The sequence below is a fragment of the Akebia trifoliata genome, chromosome 13 (assembly GCF_017979445.1).
Source record: "Akebia trifoliata isolate Shusen 1 chromosome 13, ASM1797944v1, whole genome shotgun sequence".
NCBI classification, from domain to species: Eukaryota; Viridiplantae; Streptophyta; class Magnoliopsida; order Ranunculales; family Lardizabalaceae; genus Akebia; species Akebia trifoliata.
The window spans coordinates 6,336,249-6,357,044 of record NC_141387.1 but is presented as its reverse complement, the minus strand read 5'-3'; the positions used below and the strand labels follow the sequence as shown (position 1 = coordinate 6,357,044).

The 20,796-nt window shown below is 36.3% G+C and overlaps 2 protein-coding genes across 2 annotated transcripts; both read right to left on the bottom strand.

The window, feature by feature from the left end:
* Positions 1-1,217: 1,217 nt before the first annotated feature.
* On the bottom strand, positions 1,218-4,598 carry LOC147387577 (pentatricopeptide repeat-containing protein At2g20710, mitochondrial-like). The gene is made up of 2 exons (XM_086421821.1): positions 4,327-4,598; positions 1,218-2,821 (listed from the first exon to the last, which is right to left on the bottom strand). Exons 1-2 carry the CDS (start codon positions 4,360-4,362, stop codon positions 1,574-1,576), a joined length of 1,284 nt encoding a protein of 427 aa, XP_086277947.1. The 5' UTR covers positions 4,363-4,598; the 3' UTR covers positions 1,218-1,573.
* A 7,692-nt stretch (positions 4,599-12,290) lies between these two features.
* GRXS17 (thioredoxin family protein) lies at positions 12,291-20,012 on the bottom strand. The gene is made up of 3 exons (XM_086421813.1): positions 19,633-20,012; positions 16,177-16,251; positions 12,291-13,726 (listed from the first exon to the last, which is right to left on the bottom strand). The coding sequence occupies exons 1-3, from the start codon at positions 19,801-19,803 to the stop codon at positions 12,506-12,508; spliced, it is 1,467 nt and encodes a 488-aa protein (XP_086277939.1). The 5' UTR covers positions 19,804-20,012; the 3' UTR covers positions 12,291-12,505.
* Between the last annotated feature and the right edge of the window lie 784 nt (positions 20,013-20,796).

Genomic DNA, 20,796 nt, shown 5'->3' with positions numbered 1-20,796 from the left:
GTTAGTTTCGATTTAATCCTCATAAAAATCAACCCATTCCAAAACCTTTTAACCATATAGGACAAAATTTTGTCTACCGAACATTACCCATATATATAAAAGCTAAAATGAGAGTCAAAGTTTTATCTTATACGAATTAAAAGTTTTAGAATGGGCTGATTTTTTTTTTGTGAGGATGATCTCTATGGTAATAAAATCTTCCTCGTAAAAAATCAGTCTAATCCAAAATTTCTAATGGGGAGTTGATGGATCATATTCTTATTCATTGTGAGGTGACCTACAGCATTTGATCTTTTCTCTTCTCTTTGTTTAAGGTTTCGTGGTATTTTTTGAGCTCGATTGCCTCTCTTCTTTTTAGTTAGAAGGTACATTCTTTTTCTGACTGGTGGAAGTTCATCTCCTTTGCAATCTGTTAGGACTTGTAGAAAGATAGGAACTTATATACGTTTGAGGGGAAGAAAATTACAATGCAAGAGATTATTTTTAACATTCTCGATTTATTGTTCTTTTAGTGTAAGCAATTTAAAGAGTTTAGGGACTTTTTTTTGTGAAGATTTTCTATTTAGGTGGGCTAATATAATTAATTAGTGTAAGCAATTTAAAGAGTTTAGGGACTTTTTTTTGTGAAGATTTTCTATTTAGGTGGGCTAATATAATTAAGGAGTGACCGCTTTGTTGTTCTTTCCCTTCTCTTGTATTTTCGTCGAGGACTCCATGTCTTCTTTGTAATAAATTGAACTTGTAAAGAAAAAAAAAATTCAATTTAGTCAACTTGACTTGGCCGAATTTATGAATTATTTTAAAACATTAGATTATTTTACACATGTTACATAACTAGATACATTTGGCTTTGAAAGATAAGGAAACAATACCTATGTATTATGTAATTGTATTTGATGAGCAAATAAAAGAGCAACTTCTGTTACTATTTTAACAAAGATTTGGAACCAATAATCCACTTTAATGAGAAAATTAGAACCGCTTCAAAACTCTTATCCACTCTATCATGAAATGTTTTCGAGAAGAACCAATCTGTTTTCCGTCTCAGATCTATTAAATAAGAGCAGGAAAATAATTATCCATTACAGTTCTAAAACATATTAGAGAAGCATTTTTTTCCTGAAATTTAATAAGAAATTAATATAGATAAAATAGAGACTAAAACATATATTAGAAAGAAAAGTACTATATGCAGAAATTAATAAGCTTTCTTCACATCAGAGACTAAATCATTCTTCCTTCAAATTAATTCATGGATATCCTCAAATTCTACAATCCATTTCCTTCCAAAAGAAACTCTTTTTTCATGGAAGATGATTACAACCTCAATAAAAAGAGCATATTTGGGTACTTAAACCCGAACCAAAACCCTTCAGACCGATTTTGGTGATGAGAGAAACAAGGTTGAAAGCGTCGGACAAGAACTAGCATCCAATAGAATGAGAACGGTGAGCTTCAAATTAGCTGATTCACCTGTCTGCGATGGCTGTCCAACAATGGAACCTCAGCGTCCCTAGAAATTTTGGACCCATTCATAATGGCCCTTGATAACACCTCTAAGTGGTTCTACCACCTATAGATCCGATCTCTTCTCCACAATCTTGTGAGTTTCTTCATCGGCTGATAACCCATCCAATTTCATCCGATCAAGTACATTAGAAATTGGTTTATTGGCTGCAACGTAAGTTCTCAACAATCTGTGGTACACATCCCTGGTTAAAGAACCCGAGGCACCAAGTAACTTTACAAAGGCCTCTGCTTCTTCTACATCTCCCTTCTCTTCAAAATGCACTAAACACGACGATATAACTATGGAGTTCGGCTTCCACCCATGTTTGCCAAGTGACATTGCCTTCTTTGACATCTCCACAGCTTTCAGTATCTGCTTGTCCTCCAAATACCCAAACGCTAAAATCATCCAAGTACTCGCGAAAGGTGCTCCTCCTCTTGCTATAATCTTCTCCTCAGCCGTCTTAACAACCGATTCCGCCTTTTCAAGAAGACCCTTCTTGCAATATGCAACAATAAGCCGATTCAAGACCCGAAAATCATAGGTAGTGCAACTCGACTCCCAATCCTCAAAGATTTTCTCAGCACCCTCGATATCGTCAAGTTTCAATAAAGATGTTATCATGCAAGCATAGGATACATCCAGCACCCTCCCTGCCGACCTATACAAATACCAAATTCTGTACATCTCGTCCTTCTGTCTTGCACTCGCATACAATGATATAAGACATTCCAAAACTTTTTTCGTACTTCGATTGATGGTCATTTCCTCGATTTTCTTCAACATTGCTAAAGCCTTGTCAATTGACCCAACTTTCAAATACCCATTTGTCACGATTGTGTACGCATTCCAATCAACAAGAATACTGGGATTGCCCTCCATTTGATTCAGAAAATTTTCCATCCCATCAATGTCAGATGCGGCTACATATGCACTCAATCGGTTGTTAATCGTGAATCTGTCCTGAGGAATGCCCTTCCTTTCCATTTCTTCCATCAGGATGTCTATCTTCTCGTATTCTCCAGTTTGTGCATAAAGGTTCACTAGAATGTTGTAGGTATAAGCATTGGTTCCGAAACCCATCTTCTCCATTTCCTGTACGAGGGCCTCTGCTTTCTCAACAGATTTCTCTGTCACGTAGCAATTGAGAAGCACGGCATATGGTTGAGGTGCTTTGAATTGTTTAGAAATGATATTGAAATAATTCTCAGCCTGTTCTAGGCCATGAACTTTAAAGATCAAGTCCAAACGGATTGCAGCATCAGTTGGAGATAAAGTGAAATATCTACGGTCGGTCATCCACAGAGATATCTGAAGTAAGAATAGGAGACATAGGTAAGGAAACATTGGACCTATCATTGGATGAATCCCACCATGATTGATGCACATACTTCAAATTGGATCCCAACCTCATTTTGAATTAAATATGTTCCTATTTTCCTAGATTATCTAATTTCTTAGACATTCATCCCCCCTAAACACAGACAATTTATTAGTATTAATATGGAGGATGTAACCGAGAGTCTGAATGAATCATTAAACAAAATAAACATTCGCACTACTTATGAGGCAAATCACCTCGAATCAATCATATATTCTTCTCCATTTCTCCTTTTTTTCTTTTTTTATATTATTTTAATTTATACAATCTAGGATCATTCCAACCAGTATTAGAGCATGGTGACCAAAGCAGAACGTGCACAAGAGGTCAGCAGAGTTAAGGAGATGTTCAATGATTTGATGCATCGTTTCTATCAAGTAAGTTCCATCATTCAGGTGATGCAACAAGAAATTGGGTTGATAAAAAATTGATTGTGACATACCAATCCCGAACCACCCAACAACAACAACGACGACAACAACTGTCTTCTGTAACTGAAAGTGAGTTCATATATGCTTTCCATGCTCTTTTGAGTTTTTCTCCCACTCTTATAAGACCTTCAACTTAATTACTTCTTCTAACTGGGGATGTAATCGGCCTTTGTTAAACATGCCCAAACCATATCAAACAATTTTTTTTCCTCAATTTATCACCTATTGTAGCTACTCCTATCATTTTGTTAGGATCCTTGGGTTAAGACTTAAACTTTGCACTCCATTAACACCTACGTATTTTTGGAGCATTGGGTTGGGTCTTAACATTTGGTATTAGGGCCAACCCCACGTCTTGGGTTAGAGTCATGGGGAGGTGGTAATGGGAAAAAGAGAGGGTGGGGAACTCCTCTATAGTATGGGATATGGAAGGGGTTGGCCACAGTAAGTCACCATGATTAGTCTTGTAAGGGACGACTTATGGAAAGAAGTAAAAAAAGGGGTACCTGGTACTTGGAAAGAAGGCCAAAGGGGCGGGGGAGCTTGCCATAAAGTGGGCCAACAAGGGCATCGGACTTATGCATGGGAGTATCTTAGGATCCTTGGGTTAAGACTTAAACTTTCCACTCCATTATGCCTCGGTATTTTTTTAAGCATTGGTTTGGGTCCCAACACATTTCTAATTCTATCTTTCTTATTCTTTCCAACATCTTCATCAATGCTACACTCAATTTATTAACTAGATCCTTCTTGACCACCCAACATTCAACTCCATAAACCATAACTATTCTTACCAATTACTACCGTCTTACAAAATTTTCCTTTTAACACAAAACAATTTCAAGAATTTAATCACGTTTCCGATGATCAATTAGTGGGCTTTGCCACTACCCATTTGCGCACTTTTTTTCCCCCCCAATTTTTTATATATATAAAAAAAAAAAAATTGCAATATTCTCATAATATTTATTTTAAAAAAAAAAATTATAGAAGGATGGACGGACCTCCAATGCATGTTGGAATCTCCTGTAATTTTTCATAATTGTTAGGAGTGATTGAAGCTTTTTTTTCTTGATGGTATGATCTTCTTCGATCCATGTATCAAGGGCTGGAATAATAGAAACTCTAGGATCTGAAATGAGTGGAAATTCTCTTGTACAGAGAATCAACTGAAGTTGACCTTAGGGTTTTGGTTGAGAAGTATTGAACCCTAACCCTAGAATCACGACTCAAAAGGGGTAAAAACCTACTCCAGTGCTCAAACTTCATTCCTCTCTCTCTCTCCTCTCTGTGTTCAACTTTAGCCTTCAATAAATAGATCGGATTTGGGTCGGATAAAAGTGGAACCATACTCAGATCCAGATAAAATTTTGGATTCGGATCTGACTAAGATCATACTAATTAAGGCCTTATCGGAACCTTTCGGGTCGGTTTGAATTGCATTTCACATTAGAAACATCCTTAAGAGAAATTAGGACTGACAACGGATTGGATCGATACCAAACCAATACTAATCTGATTTTTTTACTATATAATCTTGATCCGACCCAATCTGATTGGATCAATAAATTTTAGAATCAAATCTGACTAAATATTTATTCAAGACACCATTCAAGTTTAATTTTATGTATAGATTCACCATTAGTGAGATATCAAATGAGAACTTGGAAGAGCCCTATGTATGTGTATTGAGAATTTTTCTTTTAAAAAAAAATGTATAATAAAATGTTTCGGATTTTTATTGAATCAGATTGGAGTTAATTAGAAACCGATCTCTGAAAATTTACAAGATTTGTAATTTTCAATCCAAAAAATCAAAACTTATATTTAAATCCTATTTTTTCGGATTGGAATGGATTAGGTACCGAGTAAAATCCGACCCATTGCCAATCTTAGGAGAAAATGTCTCTAGATTCAGGTTGATCAAGTAATGTTGGGTCAAGGGATGTTAAACCACTTTCGACCCATTTTTATTCGGATCTACTCCAAGATCCAAACCCATTAGATTCAGTTTTGGTATCAATTGGATTTGGGGCCAAGTCCGCCCCATTTAATGCCCTACTTCAAGGGCTTCGACCCATAGCTCAATTTGTTTGACACCTTGCAAAGCAACTTTGGGGTCGGGTTCAACTCCATCTTACCCATAAAAAAAAGAACCGCAATCCATAACGGTGTTCCATTCCCTATAGCAACAAACAGTGTTAACACTGCAATCGCATCTTATCCTTGGACGTAGGCATTGTCTACAACTTAAAATCTCATTATTCTTTTATTTTTGTTGGTTTCTTGATTTGATCTAGGATTTGATGTTCATAAACTTTAAGAAAACACATACAACTCAAAACTAATTAAATTTTCTAAGAAAACACATAACACTAGCGGCTTCAACAAAGTTAGGAACAGATAAACAAATGAATAATACATGCAATTAAGCTACATAACCCAACATTTCAATCAAATATAAATCTTTATCTTTATAGCAAATATGAGCAATGTAACTCAACTTATTAATTAATTCGTATCGGGACTTGGACCAGAAGGTGGCACAAGAATAAACTTTGGTAGCATTGCTTCCAATGTCTTTAAATCGATATTGAACGGTACATGGTGCGCCCGATCAACCTCATTAACATTACCTTGAGAGAGTACTCGAGTCTGCGAGATCCTTATGAGTGATTGACCATCCACAAAACAATCAAAAAAAAGAAGAAAGTTCTACCCCATAAAAATGGTTTCATTAAGTAAAATGACACAGGATCACCTTCAAAAAAATTCGGTTAATGTTTTAGTGAACACACTTTTAGACTTTAGATTAGAGTAGTGTGGGCAAAGTATTTGTGATATTTTTCATGATTTTTCCAATTCACAAAAAATCAGTCAATAAAATTCTAACCCCATGAAAAGTGGTTTCAAATTAATGTTAAAAAATGACGATCCCTACCATAGGATCATCCTTCAAAAAATTCAGTTAATTCAGAAATTTTAGAATTACATGTAGAACAAAACACTTTGTTTTGATGTTTTGAAAACAGCACAGCATTTTATGGGACCAGTTTTGGATTGGGTGAACACTTAATTAAAATTTTAATAATCCGGATCTGAATATAACAAGAGTGCTGATTTTTGAACTCAGCCTGATAGGGGGATTCAAAAACTCACCGACGTGGCATGGGCAAAGAACCATAGATTCTGTCCCGCAGGATACAGATACACAACCGACCTGTCATCTGCAGTTGTGTATCCCGAGCGAAAGAATCTACGGTTCTTTGCACATGTAACGTCAGTGAGTTTTTTAGTCCGGCTGATGTCGGGTTGAGTTCAAAAATCATTATTCATATAACAAACTTGTTAAACACACAACCCTTCAAGGGAAACAATTTACCCAACAAAAGCAACAAGATCTTACAAGTTTACAAATAGGTGCAAATAGGTGTGTATTGTTGCCGATTACATGAATGATTAGAACAAAGCCAACATATGAACCTTTATAATAGCGTAGTCTCAACCCAAATGGGTGGCAGCACAATCTGGGACTCGACTGAGTGATATGGTTCAATACTTCCATCTTCTACGTTGAATACTTTCACGTCTTGAGGTCGATTCAATGGGCCCCAATTTTCTGTGAAGTAGATGAAATTCGCCTTAAATCCCGAGACTGAAATAGACATTGAACGCTCGCCACCTATGAACAATGTGCATCGATACACAAGCTCTTCACCTTGACCCATTTCTGCCTAATTGGGTCCAATTTGTAAATCTCGAAACGAGTAGTTGAATACCACTCATTTCATTTTCGTTCCCAAACATTTGTCAAATGGTAGAGACAATGCAACTCCTATCACCTTGGAATGGGAACGGGAACTCATGTCAAAAGCGAGGACTTCTCCATTGTATCTGAGAGCATAAAACTGGCCTTTATAGTATTTTGACATTGTAAAATCCATTATAAACATCTCGTAAGATAGTCCACTTAGTTCTAAGAGGACCGCTAGCCTTCGAAGACTAATCTTAAATCTCTACCGAAGATTATCATAACTACGTAGTCGGAGGTTGATGCTGGGTTTGAAGATATAGAAGCCTTCCACGTGACAAATAAGGATCGAAACGATCCACATAATTCAATCCTAAACTTGAAAGTGGAGGTGTTGGATCTCATTATTATTGTTTGATGAGAAGGGGAACCAAGGAACTCATTTTATCGACCATTAAAAGCCATCCATACCTTGAACCACAACAACATCTACTATGAGAAACTTGTAATTGGGTGGTGTTGTAAACTTTTTTCTCAGAGAGATTGTACAAATTGAAAATTTTCATGTTGTGGAATTGTTGTCGTTGTTCGATCAGGAAACATGAGCATTGGAAGCTTATTATGGTGCAAATCGTAGAAACGATTTCTCACAAAGGCAGAATTCCATGAAAAGCAATCGAAAATGAATGTAATTGGTGGTATTGATCAACTTACTTGTGGTCACATGTAGAAGGTGTTGTTTCTGAATACTGATTTCTTTTATGGCAAAGTGAGAAGAAGTTAGAACAAACCTTATATTTCGAAATTGAATGTAAAAGAAAATATTACCTACAAAGAAATGGTTGAGGCGTGCACAAAGCACTGTCCTAAAACGAAATTCGCCCCTGCTACGGTACCACAGTCTGTAGGCGTTCGCTCTGTAGGATTCAACAACCCACGTATCCAAAAGGGTACTCTAAATTGGAATGTAACTTCGAACTCGACGGATAATTCGAAAATACATAATAACAGAGAAAATCAAGTAGTTTAAATCGACTAAACAATTGATATATATAAAAGAGAAAGTGACTGTTTAGAACAGTCACAAACTGGTTCGTTAGCCTATGCACGCACGTGAGGTGTAAATCCGAGAATTTGAACCCCTCCTCCCCTGCGCGCACGTTGTACGTGCGCACACGCATTAAGGTTTTTGGACCGGTGGATCCAAATTCCAATTAGAACCATGGGTTTTCCTCTTGGACCCCCATGTGCGCGCGTGAGCCCGCCCACTACTTCTATCCACTTTAAAGCTATTAGAAGCACAACTACTTAAGAATTGCAAATCAATTCTTCTCCTAGTCGATGTGGGACTATTATTTCTCAAGGTAAAATCAAAACATTCAACTAAACATAAAGCAATAAAGTAAAAAGCATAAAGCATAAAGTAAAAAGCAAAAAAGCAAACATGGGATTTAAATACCCTCTAAAGTAAAAAGCAAAAAAGCAAACATGGGATTTAAATGAATATTAAAGGGTTTTCTAATTCAACCCTCTAAATTCCAACAGAAGGTCATATGGAAGCTCAGACCAAATATTGGATTTGGATGACTTCATCATAACTTAAAAGTACTTTTCTTCTCTTGATCTTAATTATTTGTAATTGTAACTCAATTGGTGATGGTTGGAGAGAGATAATAAAAGAAAGACCAAGATATGATCATATAAGAGAGAGACACAGTTTTTCTAGATAATTTTACTTATAGGATTTGTTTAGGATTGTGATACTTAAAAATCTTAGCTTATTAAGAAAATGTATTTCTAATGTAGGAGTGCAACTTGGCTCAGTTTGGTCTGGTTTGAGGTCAAATTGGAACCGACCCAACATAGGTTGGTTTCACTAAATAAGAACCAGAACCAAACCAACCCAAACCGAATGAAAGTCGGTTTGGTTCAGCTTGGTTCTAAGGATTGCCAATATTCTATAAATCGTAAGTAATATTTTTTAATTAAAAAATAAAAATAAATTTTCATACAATAAATCATAAATCTATCCATAATAAATCATTAGTTTATCAATAAAAGATCACTAATCTATGTCCTAGCTCTTAAAATAATTCATAATATATATATATATATATATATATATATATATATATATATATATATATATGGGTCCCGTTTAGCACCCTAAGCTTTACCACACACTTTGACAAACGTGTTTTGTCTTACATGGGTTAGAAGTTTTGGAATGGGCTGATTTTTGCTGAGGATGATCTCTATGGTGAGGAGATCATCCTCACCAAAAATCAGCTCATTCAAAAACTTCTAACCTCATCAAAAATGATTTACAAAAAATGGACGGTCCACAATTTTTTCAACGTGTAAACATGGGGCTAAACATTTCGGAATGGGCTGATTTTTGGGGAGGATGATCTTCTAATCATAGAGATCATCCTCACCAAAAATCAGCCCATTCCAAAACTTCTAACCCATGTAGGACAAAAAACGTTTGTTAAAGTGTGTAGTAAAGCTTAGGGTGCTGAACATTTCCCATATACAGCAACAAACATTTTGGCAAAACATTTTTCAAAACATGGGTTAGAGGTCTTGGAATGGGCTGATTTTTGGTGAGGATGATCTCTACGGCGAGGAGATCATCATCACCAAAAATAAGCCCATTCCTAAACTTCTAACCCCATAAAAAATGATTAACAAAAAATGGACGGTCCACGATTTTTCAACTTGTAAACTGGGGCTAGAAGTTTTGGAATGGGCTGATTTTTAGTGAGGATGATCTCCTTACCATAGAGATCATCCTCACCAAAAATCACCTCATTCCAAGACCTCTAACCCATGTGTTTGAAAAAAGTTCTGCCAAAATGTTTGTCAAAATGTTTGTTGCTGAACGGGACCTATATATATTTTTTATTACATAAGGGTTCGGATCTCGGTTGGTTCGATTCTATACAAGTTTGATCCGAGAACTAAACCAAATTGATCGGTTCTCTATTTTCGTAACCCAGAACCGAATCGTAACTTGTTCCAAACCGAACCAAACCACCCCAAAACTATCAATTTGGTTCGGTTCTCGGTTTGAACCGGACCAAGTTGCACCCCTATTTATAAGTGTTTGATTGCATTTAGGAATCTATCATAATATAAGGGCATTTTGATCCTATAGTAACGAAATCTGGCCTTTAAGTACATATTTTTAGGCATTAATTCCTTGAATTTTGGCTTATGTGGTGTGTATTGAGGTGTGGGAGGAGGGTTTCAATATCCACCCTGATGCATACCATCCTCGCTATACTTTAAAATCTGTTTTTTGCAAAAAAACCCATATTTGGCAAATATATTTGCAAGTATTTGATTGGATTCAAGAAACTATATGGTTGAGATTAGAGGAAAAACACATATTTCCTAGAGATCAGCACTAACTTCTTAGCTCATTTTTTAGAATGTTGGAGTTGATGACTCACTAGATTAGATTTGTCATGATTCTTTCAGGAGCATACGGAGTAGGATCATCATGAGGCTTATAGAAAAACTTTTGTTAACCAAGGTTTAAGATTAAAAGAAATTTAAGATCATAATACATAAATGAATGGTCAATGGAAATTTTTAAAGATATAGAGGAAGGTGTAATTTTAAAGGAGATTTTGTTATAGAGCTCCCTAATCTTTTGTATGTTCTATTAATGTTTTGTGACTTATTTATTAAAAAATGTGACATGTTGACCTTAATTACTAATTTTTCTCTTGGAGCACAACTTAATTTGGTTGGATCTCACTAGTTTTTAGTAGAGTTGTCAATGGGTACCCAATTACCCGATTACTCGATGTAGCCGTAATCGATTAATTAGTTTTGGGTCCACTATGAGAAACCCGATTATTTTTCGGGTCGGTTATGGGTAGTCACTTTAAGGATCCATTAAGAATCGAGTCTCCATCGAATAAATGGGTAAATATGATTTTTTTTTTTTTTAATTATTTAAGATGATATTCATATTTATTATTTAGTAGTACACTTAAGATAATCTTTATATGAGTTTTTTAATGAAATTTAGAGAGTTGTGGTGTTGGATTGCTAATGTAGTATTCCATTTGAGCAAAACAACTTTAGTAATTAAGTCAAGTTATTATTATTTTTATCTTAACAATTTTAGTAATTAAGTCAAGTTATTATTATTTTTATCATAACGGATGGATCAGCTATGGTTCCAAGGGTCTCATACCCAGAATCGAAATCGAAACCGATTTTTAAGTTCGGGTCGGTTCTAGGTATATATGCAACCAGACTCATTGACACCCCTAGTTTTTAGATTTTAGACTCATGTTAGTAAATCAGGTTTGGTATGGAAAATACTCAGGGCCATGTTGGTTCGGATTTTATAATTTGAACATCTTGCCCCATAATCCGATTTTAGAATCTAATTTCACATTTGGTTCCATTTTAAAAACAATTCATCTCTAATCAGATTTAAAATTCTTAAAAAAATCGAAAACAAGGGAGGGGTCATTTCTTGCATTTGGATGTTAAAAGTGATATTTTTTATGCTTAGGTGTATAATAATTTGTATCATAAAATGTGATCAACAAAATGATTGTGACTTCAGAATCTAAAATCAATTTCTAAAAACAATGTAACCAAACAAGATTCCAAATTCCGGAAATCAGTTTCTATAATCTATTATGATAATCTGAAGTCTCGGAATATAACAATTCAAGTTGCATGGTCATCACCACACTCAAAACCCCTCTTTAATTGGTAGTAGATTTCAAACTTCTGATCCGAAGCAAGTTGACGAAAAATCCTCACAGAAACTTGGAACAAAGTGTTCCAGAGATTGGATTGCATTGACCCAAAATCTGATCTGATCCAATTCAGCAGCTTCAGGATCCAGGTCGAGGATTTAGGTTCCAAAAGGATTTTACTTGATAATCTAACGGATCGGCTTTGGGTCAAGTATATTCCAATCTGACAAGGGTCCTAGCTCACCAAATCTCGTGTTAAACCACAATAAGTCTGTAATTTTCAGTAAATCTGAGAATTTGGTGACAAAGATCAGTGGGTCCAAAAGAGTGATGTGCGTGGTAGGCCCCTCCCCAGCTCTAATGAGAAGAACTGCAACATTTTCCCCCCATTTTGATAAAACTTGTTCAAAGTCACCAACCATAATATGCCGTAAAGAAAAAGAAGGAAGATAAAGGTATTGAATATCATTCAAGAAGCAAAGTATAAGATGCAGAACTTTTCAAAAATATCTTTCAAGAAGCAAAGTATAAGATGCAGAACTTTTCAAAAATATCTTTCAAGAAGCAAAGTATAAAATGCAAACCCTTTTAAATAAATGTAAGCACGCTGTGTGCTTTGACGCAGTCTAGCAAAACTTAAAAATATTGGTCTCAATGTCACACTTGCGTTATTTCATAAACAACTTACCGAAAGTTGGGTCATTCAGAAAGGGTAGATTTGAGCTCGCCACAGCCATGCAGCTCCAATACAATATCACAGCCACCAATCAACTCGCCGTTGTGGTAAAGCTGAGGGAAAGTAGGCCAGTTTGAGAAGGTCTTTAACCCTTGTCGCACTTCGTCATCACTTAGAATATCAAATGATCCAAATTTCAAGCCCTCCTCCTTCAAAGCATTCACAACTTTTGAGCTGAAACCACATCGGGGTGCATCCGGGGTGCCCTTCATAAATAGCATTGTCGGTGAAGAAGATACCAGCTTCTTTAGCCGATCCTCAAGTGTTGTTGTCTCTTCTGGGATGATCCCTTTTTCAGTTAGCAACCTCTTGAGTTCCCCACTCTTGTGCATCTCTAAAACAATATCAGATCCTCCAATAAGTTCACCTCTTATGTATAGTTGAGGATAGCTTGACCAGTTTGAATAAACCTTAAGCCCTTGGCGTACTTCTTCGTCGTTGAGTATATCGAAGCTCTCAAACTCCACATTCTCTTGTTGAAGAATCTCGACGACTTTGCGGCTGAAACCACACTTGGGTTCATCTGATTTCCCTTTCATGAACAATATAACCGGGCTTGAATTTACGAGGCTTTCAAGTCTTGAGGTTAAGGTCACACTCAAGCCAGAAGTGGATTCAGTAGAGATACCACCACCACCTTTACCAGATTCGGCAGAGATCCCATGATCTCTGAAGATTTCCTTTAGTTCGCCATTCTCGTGCATAGCAACCGCAATGTCACAACCACCAAGAAACTCTCCTTTGCAGTAGAGTTGAGGGAAGGTTGGCCAGTTAGAGAATTTCTTCAAACCCTCACGAATTTCGTTCTCAGTTAGAATATCAAAGCTTCCAAATTTGACTCCTTCGTTCTCCAAGAGGTTAACAACTTTCTGGCTAAAACCACACTTGGGTTGTTCAGGGTTTCCTTTCATGAAAAGCATAATAGGATGAGAGTCCACAAGTTGTTGCAAACGCGTTTTGAGGGCATCGCTAAGGCCAGATGGAGATTGGTTCTCTGTTTGGGAAGAACCATTGTTGTCCTTCATGAACTCTTTGACAGTTTCTAGAACAGTTGGTCCAGCAGCCATTCCAAGGCTAGCAGGAGCAGCAGATTCATTAGTGTTGACTGATCCCACCACTTTTGCTACTTTATTGGCCAAACTTGATGGGTTAGCACCCTCTAACGTATCAATAGTTTTTCCATCCTAACAAGAGTATATTATATGTTAATAAGATATCAAAAGAGGGGAAAGGGGGCAAGAATAAGATTTCGGATCGAGGTCACATCAACATAGTTTGGTGAGAAATAAATGGCAATTCGTATTAGATCAAAACTTACTTGGATCCAACAAATTAAATTTGAGTTCTAAAAAATAGGCTCAACAATCAAATAAATCAAAGATACAATGAGCATATAAAACTGAAAATATTTGCTGGCACAGGCTCAAATTTAAAAACACAGCGACATTTTTTTTGTTGGAGCTATATGAGACTATGAGACAGGAAAGATTAACTACACAACATTTGAAACCATATGAGAAAATGAACATATATATTTCTCCTGGAAGGATGAGTGGTAACAATAGTAATTGCTTGACCCAAGTCCTGGACAGGCTACAAAGCAAATACAAACCATAAAAAAGTTGAGAGAGAATCAGATTGTCTCTCTCAATATTTGAGCATCCATTTGATGGATTAAATGGTGTTTACTAACTACCAAGTGATGTCAAACATGCATCGGAATTAAAACCCATTAGCATCAGTCACTTCTAATTAGTCTATCAATCACGACCAAAGTTTAACCAGGAACTACCATTAACATTGAGCTTCAAGGTTCCACTAATCATTTTCTTCATGTTCTAATATATTTGGCAGAATCTGTCTATGGAACTCCTAATATTTCACTCTTTCCAAAGGCACAAAAGGATCATCATGTAGCCAAAGCTCAATAAATAAATAAAAAACAATATACAGGACATAAAGGTGTGCTAAAACTAATCACAAAACCATCAAGAAATGAAGAAATGCATGATGTACCCTGATATCGTCCACATCACATGATAAATACTAGTCGGAGGAGATCTTCCACACTCATTGAGGGAGGGGATAATGAAGGAAAAGATGGTTACCCATACACAAAGGTAAGAGAGTAGAAAGAAAACTTCCAATATGAATCCACTCCATAATACACATATATATTACAAGTATAAACTTATTAATGAAAGAGCAGAATACAAATAACGCTAGAAAGGCGGTCGAGGTGAACAACCCAACAGCCCCTACCGATCTACAATAGTCTCCCACCGGAAAACAAAATCCTGAAAGATGACTCCCTTAAAATCAGGGTAAAGTTTACACCCAAAAAATAAAAGACACAAAATGTTTAGGTAAATCTCACAAATTCGAGATCCACCCTCTAAAAATCCACTCCATAATATTTTGTCCTCACTTTCTTAAATTCACATGTTATAATCTTAAACTCGCAGCACTCCATAACCATAAACTATATATTTCATATTTCAACAAACAGCTCAAACTAATAGAAGCTACCTACTTATCAATATATATATATATATAAATAATAGAAGCTACCAAGAGCTCCTATTAGTTTCTCCATCAGCATCATCTTTTAATACATAGTAACCCAAATTTATAAAGCAACAACAAAAAGCTTTGAAGATTTATATTTTAGCAACATATGCCAATCAAAGAAGAAACATGCATCACCAACCATTATTTTAACTGAACATGCTTATTTGCTATTTTCAATTTATTTTTTCATGGGTAAGCTGGACTTGAATACACGATCTCAAAGTTGCTTTGCAAAGTGTCAAACCAACTGAGAAACAGGTGTAAGGCCTGCTATTTTAAATTTATTAAAAAGAATACTCTCTATGACTAGTCCATTACTAAATAAGATTTCCAACCAACTCCAAAGAGCTGAAAAAATATTCAAGCAAATCACTAGAGTTTGTCACACCTATTTTTGAATTGTTGTAAATGTTAGGTTTTCAATCCTTCAATACCCTATTATCTGTGTGCATATTTCACAACCATTTGAGTCCAGCAAAAGAAAAAGGCTTTTCTTTTTTGATGAATGAAGAAAATTTTATTGAAAAGGGGGTGGTCAAGATGACAACCCAAAAAGGGAACAAAAAAGAGAAAAAGAAAAAGAGAACAGCAAAACTCAAGGGATGCCCATCTGCCCAAGAAGTCCTCGAAGAAAACCCCTCGAAAGAAAAAGAAAAAGAAAAATAAAGGGTTTTCCTCATCCAATCAATGCGTTAGGATAGATGAAAGGATATGGTAAAAGTTATACACACCAGATGCCAATACCCAACGTAATACTCTTAATCAAAGCCTGAGACTCAATTTCACAAAATCCCCAAAAAAAAAGTATGACTAAAAGCTATATATACAAACAAGAAATATAAAGTCCAAACTTATGATCTTTTAGGGTTACCCTATCTATCAATAATATTTACTCCATGGATCACCCATAAATCAAAGAACAGTGTTGTAATTGTTATCAATAATGTGCAGAATATCTGTCCAAACATATTTTTTTCACTAGAGTTTGTGTCAAATTTTTATACGACCACATGTTTAATTAACAGAAAAACAAGGGGGGAAAAGTAATTCAATTAAAACGAACCTTAAGGAAGACAAAGTAAGGCACTGCTGAAACAGAGTAAGTCTCAGAGATCTCTGGTTGTTCTTCAGCTTCAACCTGCAAATATATTATAGAAATAAAGTATAAAAATAGCATTATATAAGGGGGGAAATATGATTGCAGCTAAAACCAACAAAATCCCATAGTAACAGGACAACCGGATAACAAAAGTATCAGAGAAATACATGGGAGGCATTGATAAGATAGTTTCTGACAACAGTGGTTTGCCCAAAAAGTCCATGTGATTGGGGATGAATAAATAGTATGTGCATGCTAAGGGAAAAACGGATTACAAAATGCAGCAACAAGAAGGCTGACATTTGGGAGTAGGTGCAATGCAAAACACTGTGATGGGAGATGGCGAAGAAGGGTCACAGCATCGATTATATATCCAATCCAAGGCTCTTGTGTGAAGGGTTAGCAAATATTGGATTGATTACCTATTGCAAATGAAAGCATGGATTCCAAGTGTTTTATGCAAGGTGGACATCGAGAAAGCATATGACCATGTAAGTTGAAATTTTCAAAATTATGCGCTACTAAGGCTGGGATATTGGAACTAGATGCGTGGATAAGGCTCACTAGTCAGCATATGGAAGATTCCACGTCAAGGAAGAGTGCACAACTTCCGGCTAGTGAAAAGTTGGTAGAGAGGATTTTTGTGGAATGTCATCCCTTTTGTTGAGCTTGTGGAAGGAGAGGAACGGGAGAATCTCTGATGGGAAGGAGCGTATTACTCAAGTTGTGATAATCGATATTCTTGGTCTAACCTTCCTTTGGTGTAACAACTTAGTGAATTTAGGGGATTCTTCTTGGAGGATTTCCTTTTTAAGTGGGATTTGGTTTGTAAAGGGTGAGGCTAGCTTTTGTTTTTCTTATTCTTCTTTTCTTCTCTTGTACTCCTTGAGGACATCTTGTCCTCTGTTTAATAATTTGTTCACCTATCAACAAAAAAAAAAAAATTAAGGAAGGGTGCATGAGATGGCTCTGATGTCCAACCTAAACCAAGTGGGTCGGTGCATTAGTTAGAGGGCTATAGAGAGATGGGGAAAAATAAAAGAGCTCCACAAGATAGAGAAAAGGAATTGTTTCTTATTGGGAACGATGATCCCCCCCACACCTGCCAACAACGTAATGGATTATTTATGGGGGATTTCTCAGTAGGTGGATGATGGCTAGTGTGTAGAATGCTTTGACAACCTAACCTAATCAAACTCTATATTTGGCATCTTGTCAAAGTCGGTGACTTTAGGTAGAGCATTGAAACTTTGATAAAAGCCTAGGCTCTTGTGAAGACCATTTTTGACGCACTACATGATAAAGACACATATCACAAAGGAACGAGGGGTTTCACTAAGAAATAATGGGTCAACATTTTAAATCAAGTCAATAAACGGGAAAGTACCGAGCTTTACACCCTCAGCCGGGTACGTTACAATAAGAAGAAAATTACTAGTTTGCATCCATGCCATAAAGAGTACGAAGCACAATTTCAGCCAAGCACCAAAAGCATGGACATTCCGTCAAAAGTATCAAAGGGCCAATGCTCTTGTACCAAGATATTGATAGCAAAGCCATTAGGCAATTATAAATCGAGATAAGAGTTGAAGGTACACAATTCAGCACTTTCGCAAGGCCAAGGAATAACAAGGAATGAATTAAACCTAAACCGCATAAGTAGAGTATACGTTCAATGCAAATCGAGATCACTCAAAAACAAAGCATCGTGGGACCCTAGGTTGACAAGTATAGGATGATAAGTTGCGTTAGTTTAAAAGAGACCAATCAATTCGATCAGACCTTAGCTCGGACTAAAAGTATGCAATCTAATAAAACAGAGACTTCGAATGAGACAAGAGCCCTCCCATACACCAAATCTCCTCATTCGTGACAATGACCGTAAAATTTATTAGGACAGGTGAATGTGGCATGCCCCTGACTCACCCGCCCCAAAAAATATAAAGTTATCCTCACAAGAAAAACATAGCCCAAACCCCCAAGCTTATTTAATTTCGGTTCACATCTAAGTGATATTGCATAGGGATCTAATTTTGAGCTCATATTTGATCCCTATACTTGATCTAAACCCAAGATCGTATTTTACCCTAACTCGTTCCTAATTTAATCTCTAGCTCATATCCAACCTAGCCCATAGCAAATAAACAATCTTAAGCAAGTACTTTGAGTTCGAGCACATCCTCTCACATAGGCAAATACAAGAAAAGATCTTATCAGACTGATGGAACACCACGCATCAGAGATCTTTTTTACTTTGCATTGATGACCTGCAACACTTACAAATCAGATTCAAATCTTGAAAGACAAGTGATTGATCCAAAGCAATCAAGTGCACCCCAACTGCCCAGCTCATCTGATACCTGGACCAACCGTGTGGTGACACATCTCTGGATTTTGTCTATAAAAATCACCTCCAAGGAGGAACGGCCTGGAACTCTGCAAATAAAAAAATCACTCTGCAAGTCTACTGTTCATATTCTTTTTCATTCATTTTCTTTACCTGAGTACTAACTAAATCATCGGAGGATTGTTGGCAAATACCACACCAGGACCTCAATCCTTCTTCCTTCTGCCTTCCATCGTTCAAAGCCAAAAAGGAGTTGAAGTGAAGCTTCTTGGTCAAGATCTTCATCTCCATCATTAGCATCAAGGTTATCTCAAGGAGTGAAAGCCCAAAATAGTCTCTACAATTCTCACATTTGAACTATTATTGAACTTTACCGATATCGTTGCTACCTAAAGAAACCTGTTCTTGGTGGGATTTGGTCTCATTTAAGCAAGTCCATGTACTTGATACCATGACAATAATGTTTTCTCTAATTCTTAGTTCTCTTTGGCCATCAAACCTGCACTTTCATGTTGATTGCGATTTGCTAAACATCTTACTCACACTGACTAACTCCATGAAACATAAATGTAGACTTACACAATTTGCACCATCTACAGAGGTAAATGTAGATTTGCAACCGAAGCATAAGACAAGGTAACCCATTATCTCTATTTCTACTTATCGTAAGAAAAAATAGCCTTCAATGCTCTATTTCTAATGTTAGAGGAATGCACATCCAAATTTATGCATGTTTGTAAAAGAAGTGAAGAATCTGTGGACCACTAGCTTACCCATTTTCCTAATTCTCTAGCTAAAGTTTTTGTGGCCCTTCCCGAGTCGTTTGGAATGAGATATGGGTGGGTGCTTTTAGTAAAATTCCAATGCTTTCTGGAAAAAATAGTCTCTTTTACTAAAAGCAGGATATGGGTTTTTCCTAAAAGTAACAAACAAACAACAAAACCCAATAACAGTAAAACCATAACAAAGAGAAAACCCTAAAACCAACTAAAAAATCTCGAACAAAAAAAAAAAAGTACAAACGAAGAAGAAAAAAAAAATTAAAGAGGGGCAAAGAAAGAAATAGAACGAACCCTGAAAAAATGGGCATGAGGGAAATCAGTGGAGAGATGAGAGAAGACTTGATCCATCTGCTTGGATGCTTCACACCAAGAAGCCCAGAAGTGAAGGATAACAGGTGCACCATCTCGGAGCACGTTAGCGAGCTCCTCTTGTGATTGAAGGTCCTTCACAGAACCACCCATTTCTGCCTTTTTTTTAAGCTTCAAAGTTCAAACACCACACCCTCCCAAGAGAAGAAGAACCCACTCCCACTTTTCTTTGCCTTCCTTGTTTTTTGGGGGGTGGGATTGTGAGATGAGCTGAAATCGCCGAGTAGCCGACCACCTTATCGAATCAATTCCCCTAAAGAGCCAAAGACGAAAAGTTAAAAGGGGGAATTAGAGATACCCTCTCCGGGTGTCTCTAATAGATGATACACCCTTTGACCTTTGTCTTCTATGGGAGATTAGATAAAATAATCTTAATGGCCTCATTACCAAAATATGTTGAATAATGATGTATGCACGCGGTCTACACGGCTGACATGATACGGGCACAGAACCCCACATCTTTTTATTGTGTATCCCGATGAAAATGATATATGATTCTGTGCCCTTGCCACGTACCAAGACCACGTGCATTCATCATGACTCAATTCTATTATCTTCCTACTCTTTTGAGTAAAACTTCTCTTTTGACCAATTAGACCTTGTCTTTGACCTATATCACCTTGATCTTTATAAAATGAATTCATGGTCTTCACCTTCTTTGAGAATCCTAAATTGTTCTTTGGAGTTTGAAGATATAAGGAGATGGAATCTTGAGTAAGGGTAAAGGTTTTCTTTTACTCTAGAGGTTGAATGTGATATGATAGATTGTTTCCATGATAAATATTAAAGATGAGTTGGTATTTATTTCATTTTCAACTAACAATCTCTCATGGAAGATCTAGGATTATGTTATAATTACAAGGATATCTCAAATATTCGCCAAAAATTCTTAGATGTATCTCAAATATAAGAATAGATGTTCTAATTCAGTTTCCAAAATTTTGTTGATTCCAATTAATGATTTAAGTTAAGAGGTTCACAGATAATTTTTCAATTTGTAGTGAACTTTTCATGAGACAGAATGTCTAGATAATTTGATCTTCTTTAAATCCGATATCCACAATATGGATAACTTATTCTATGGTT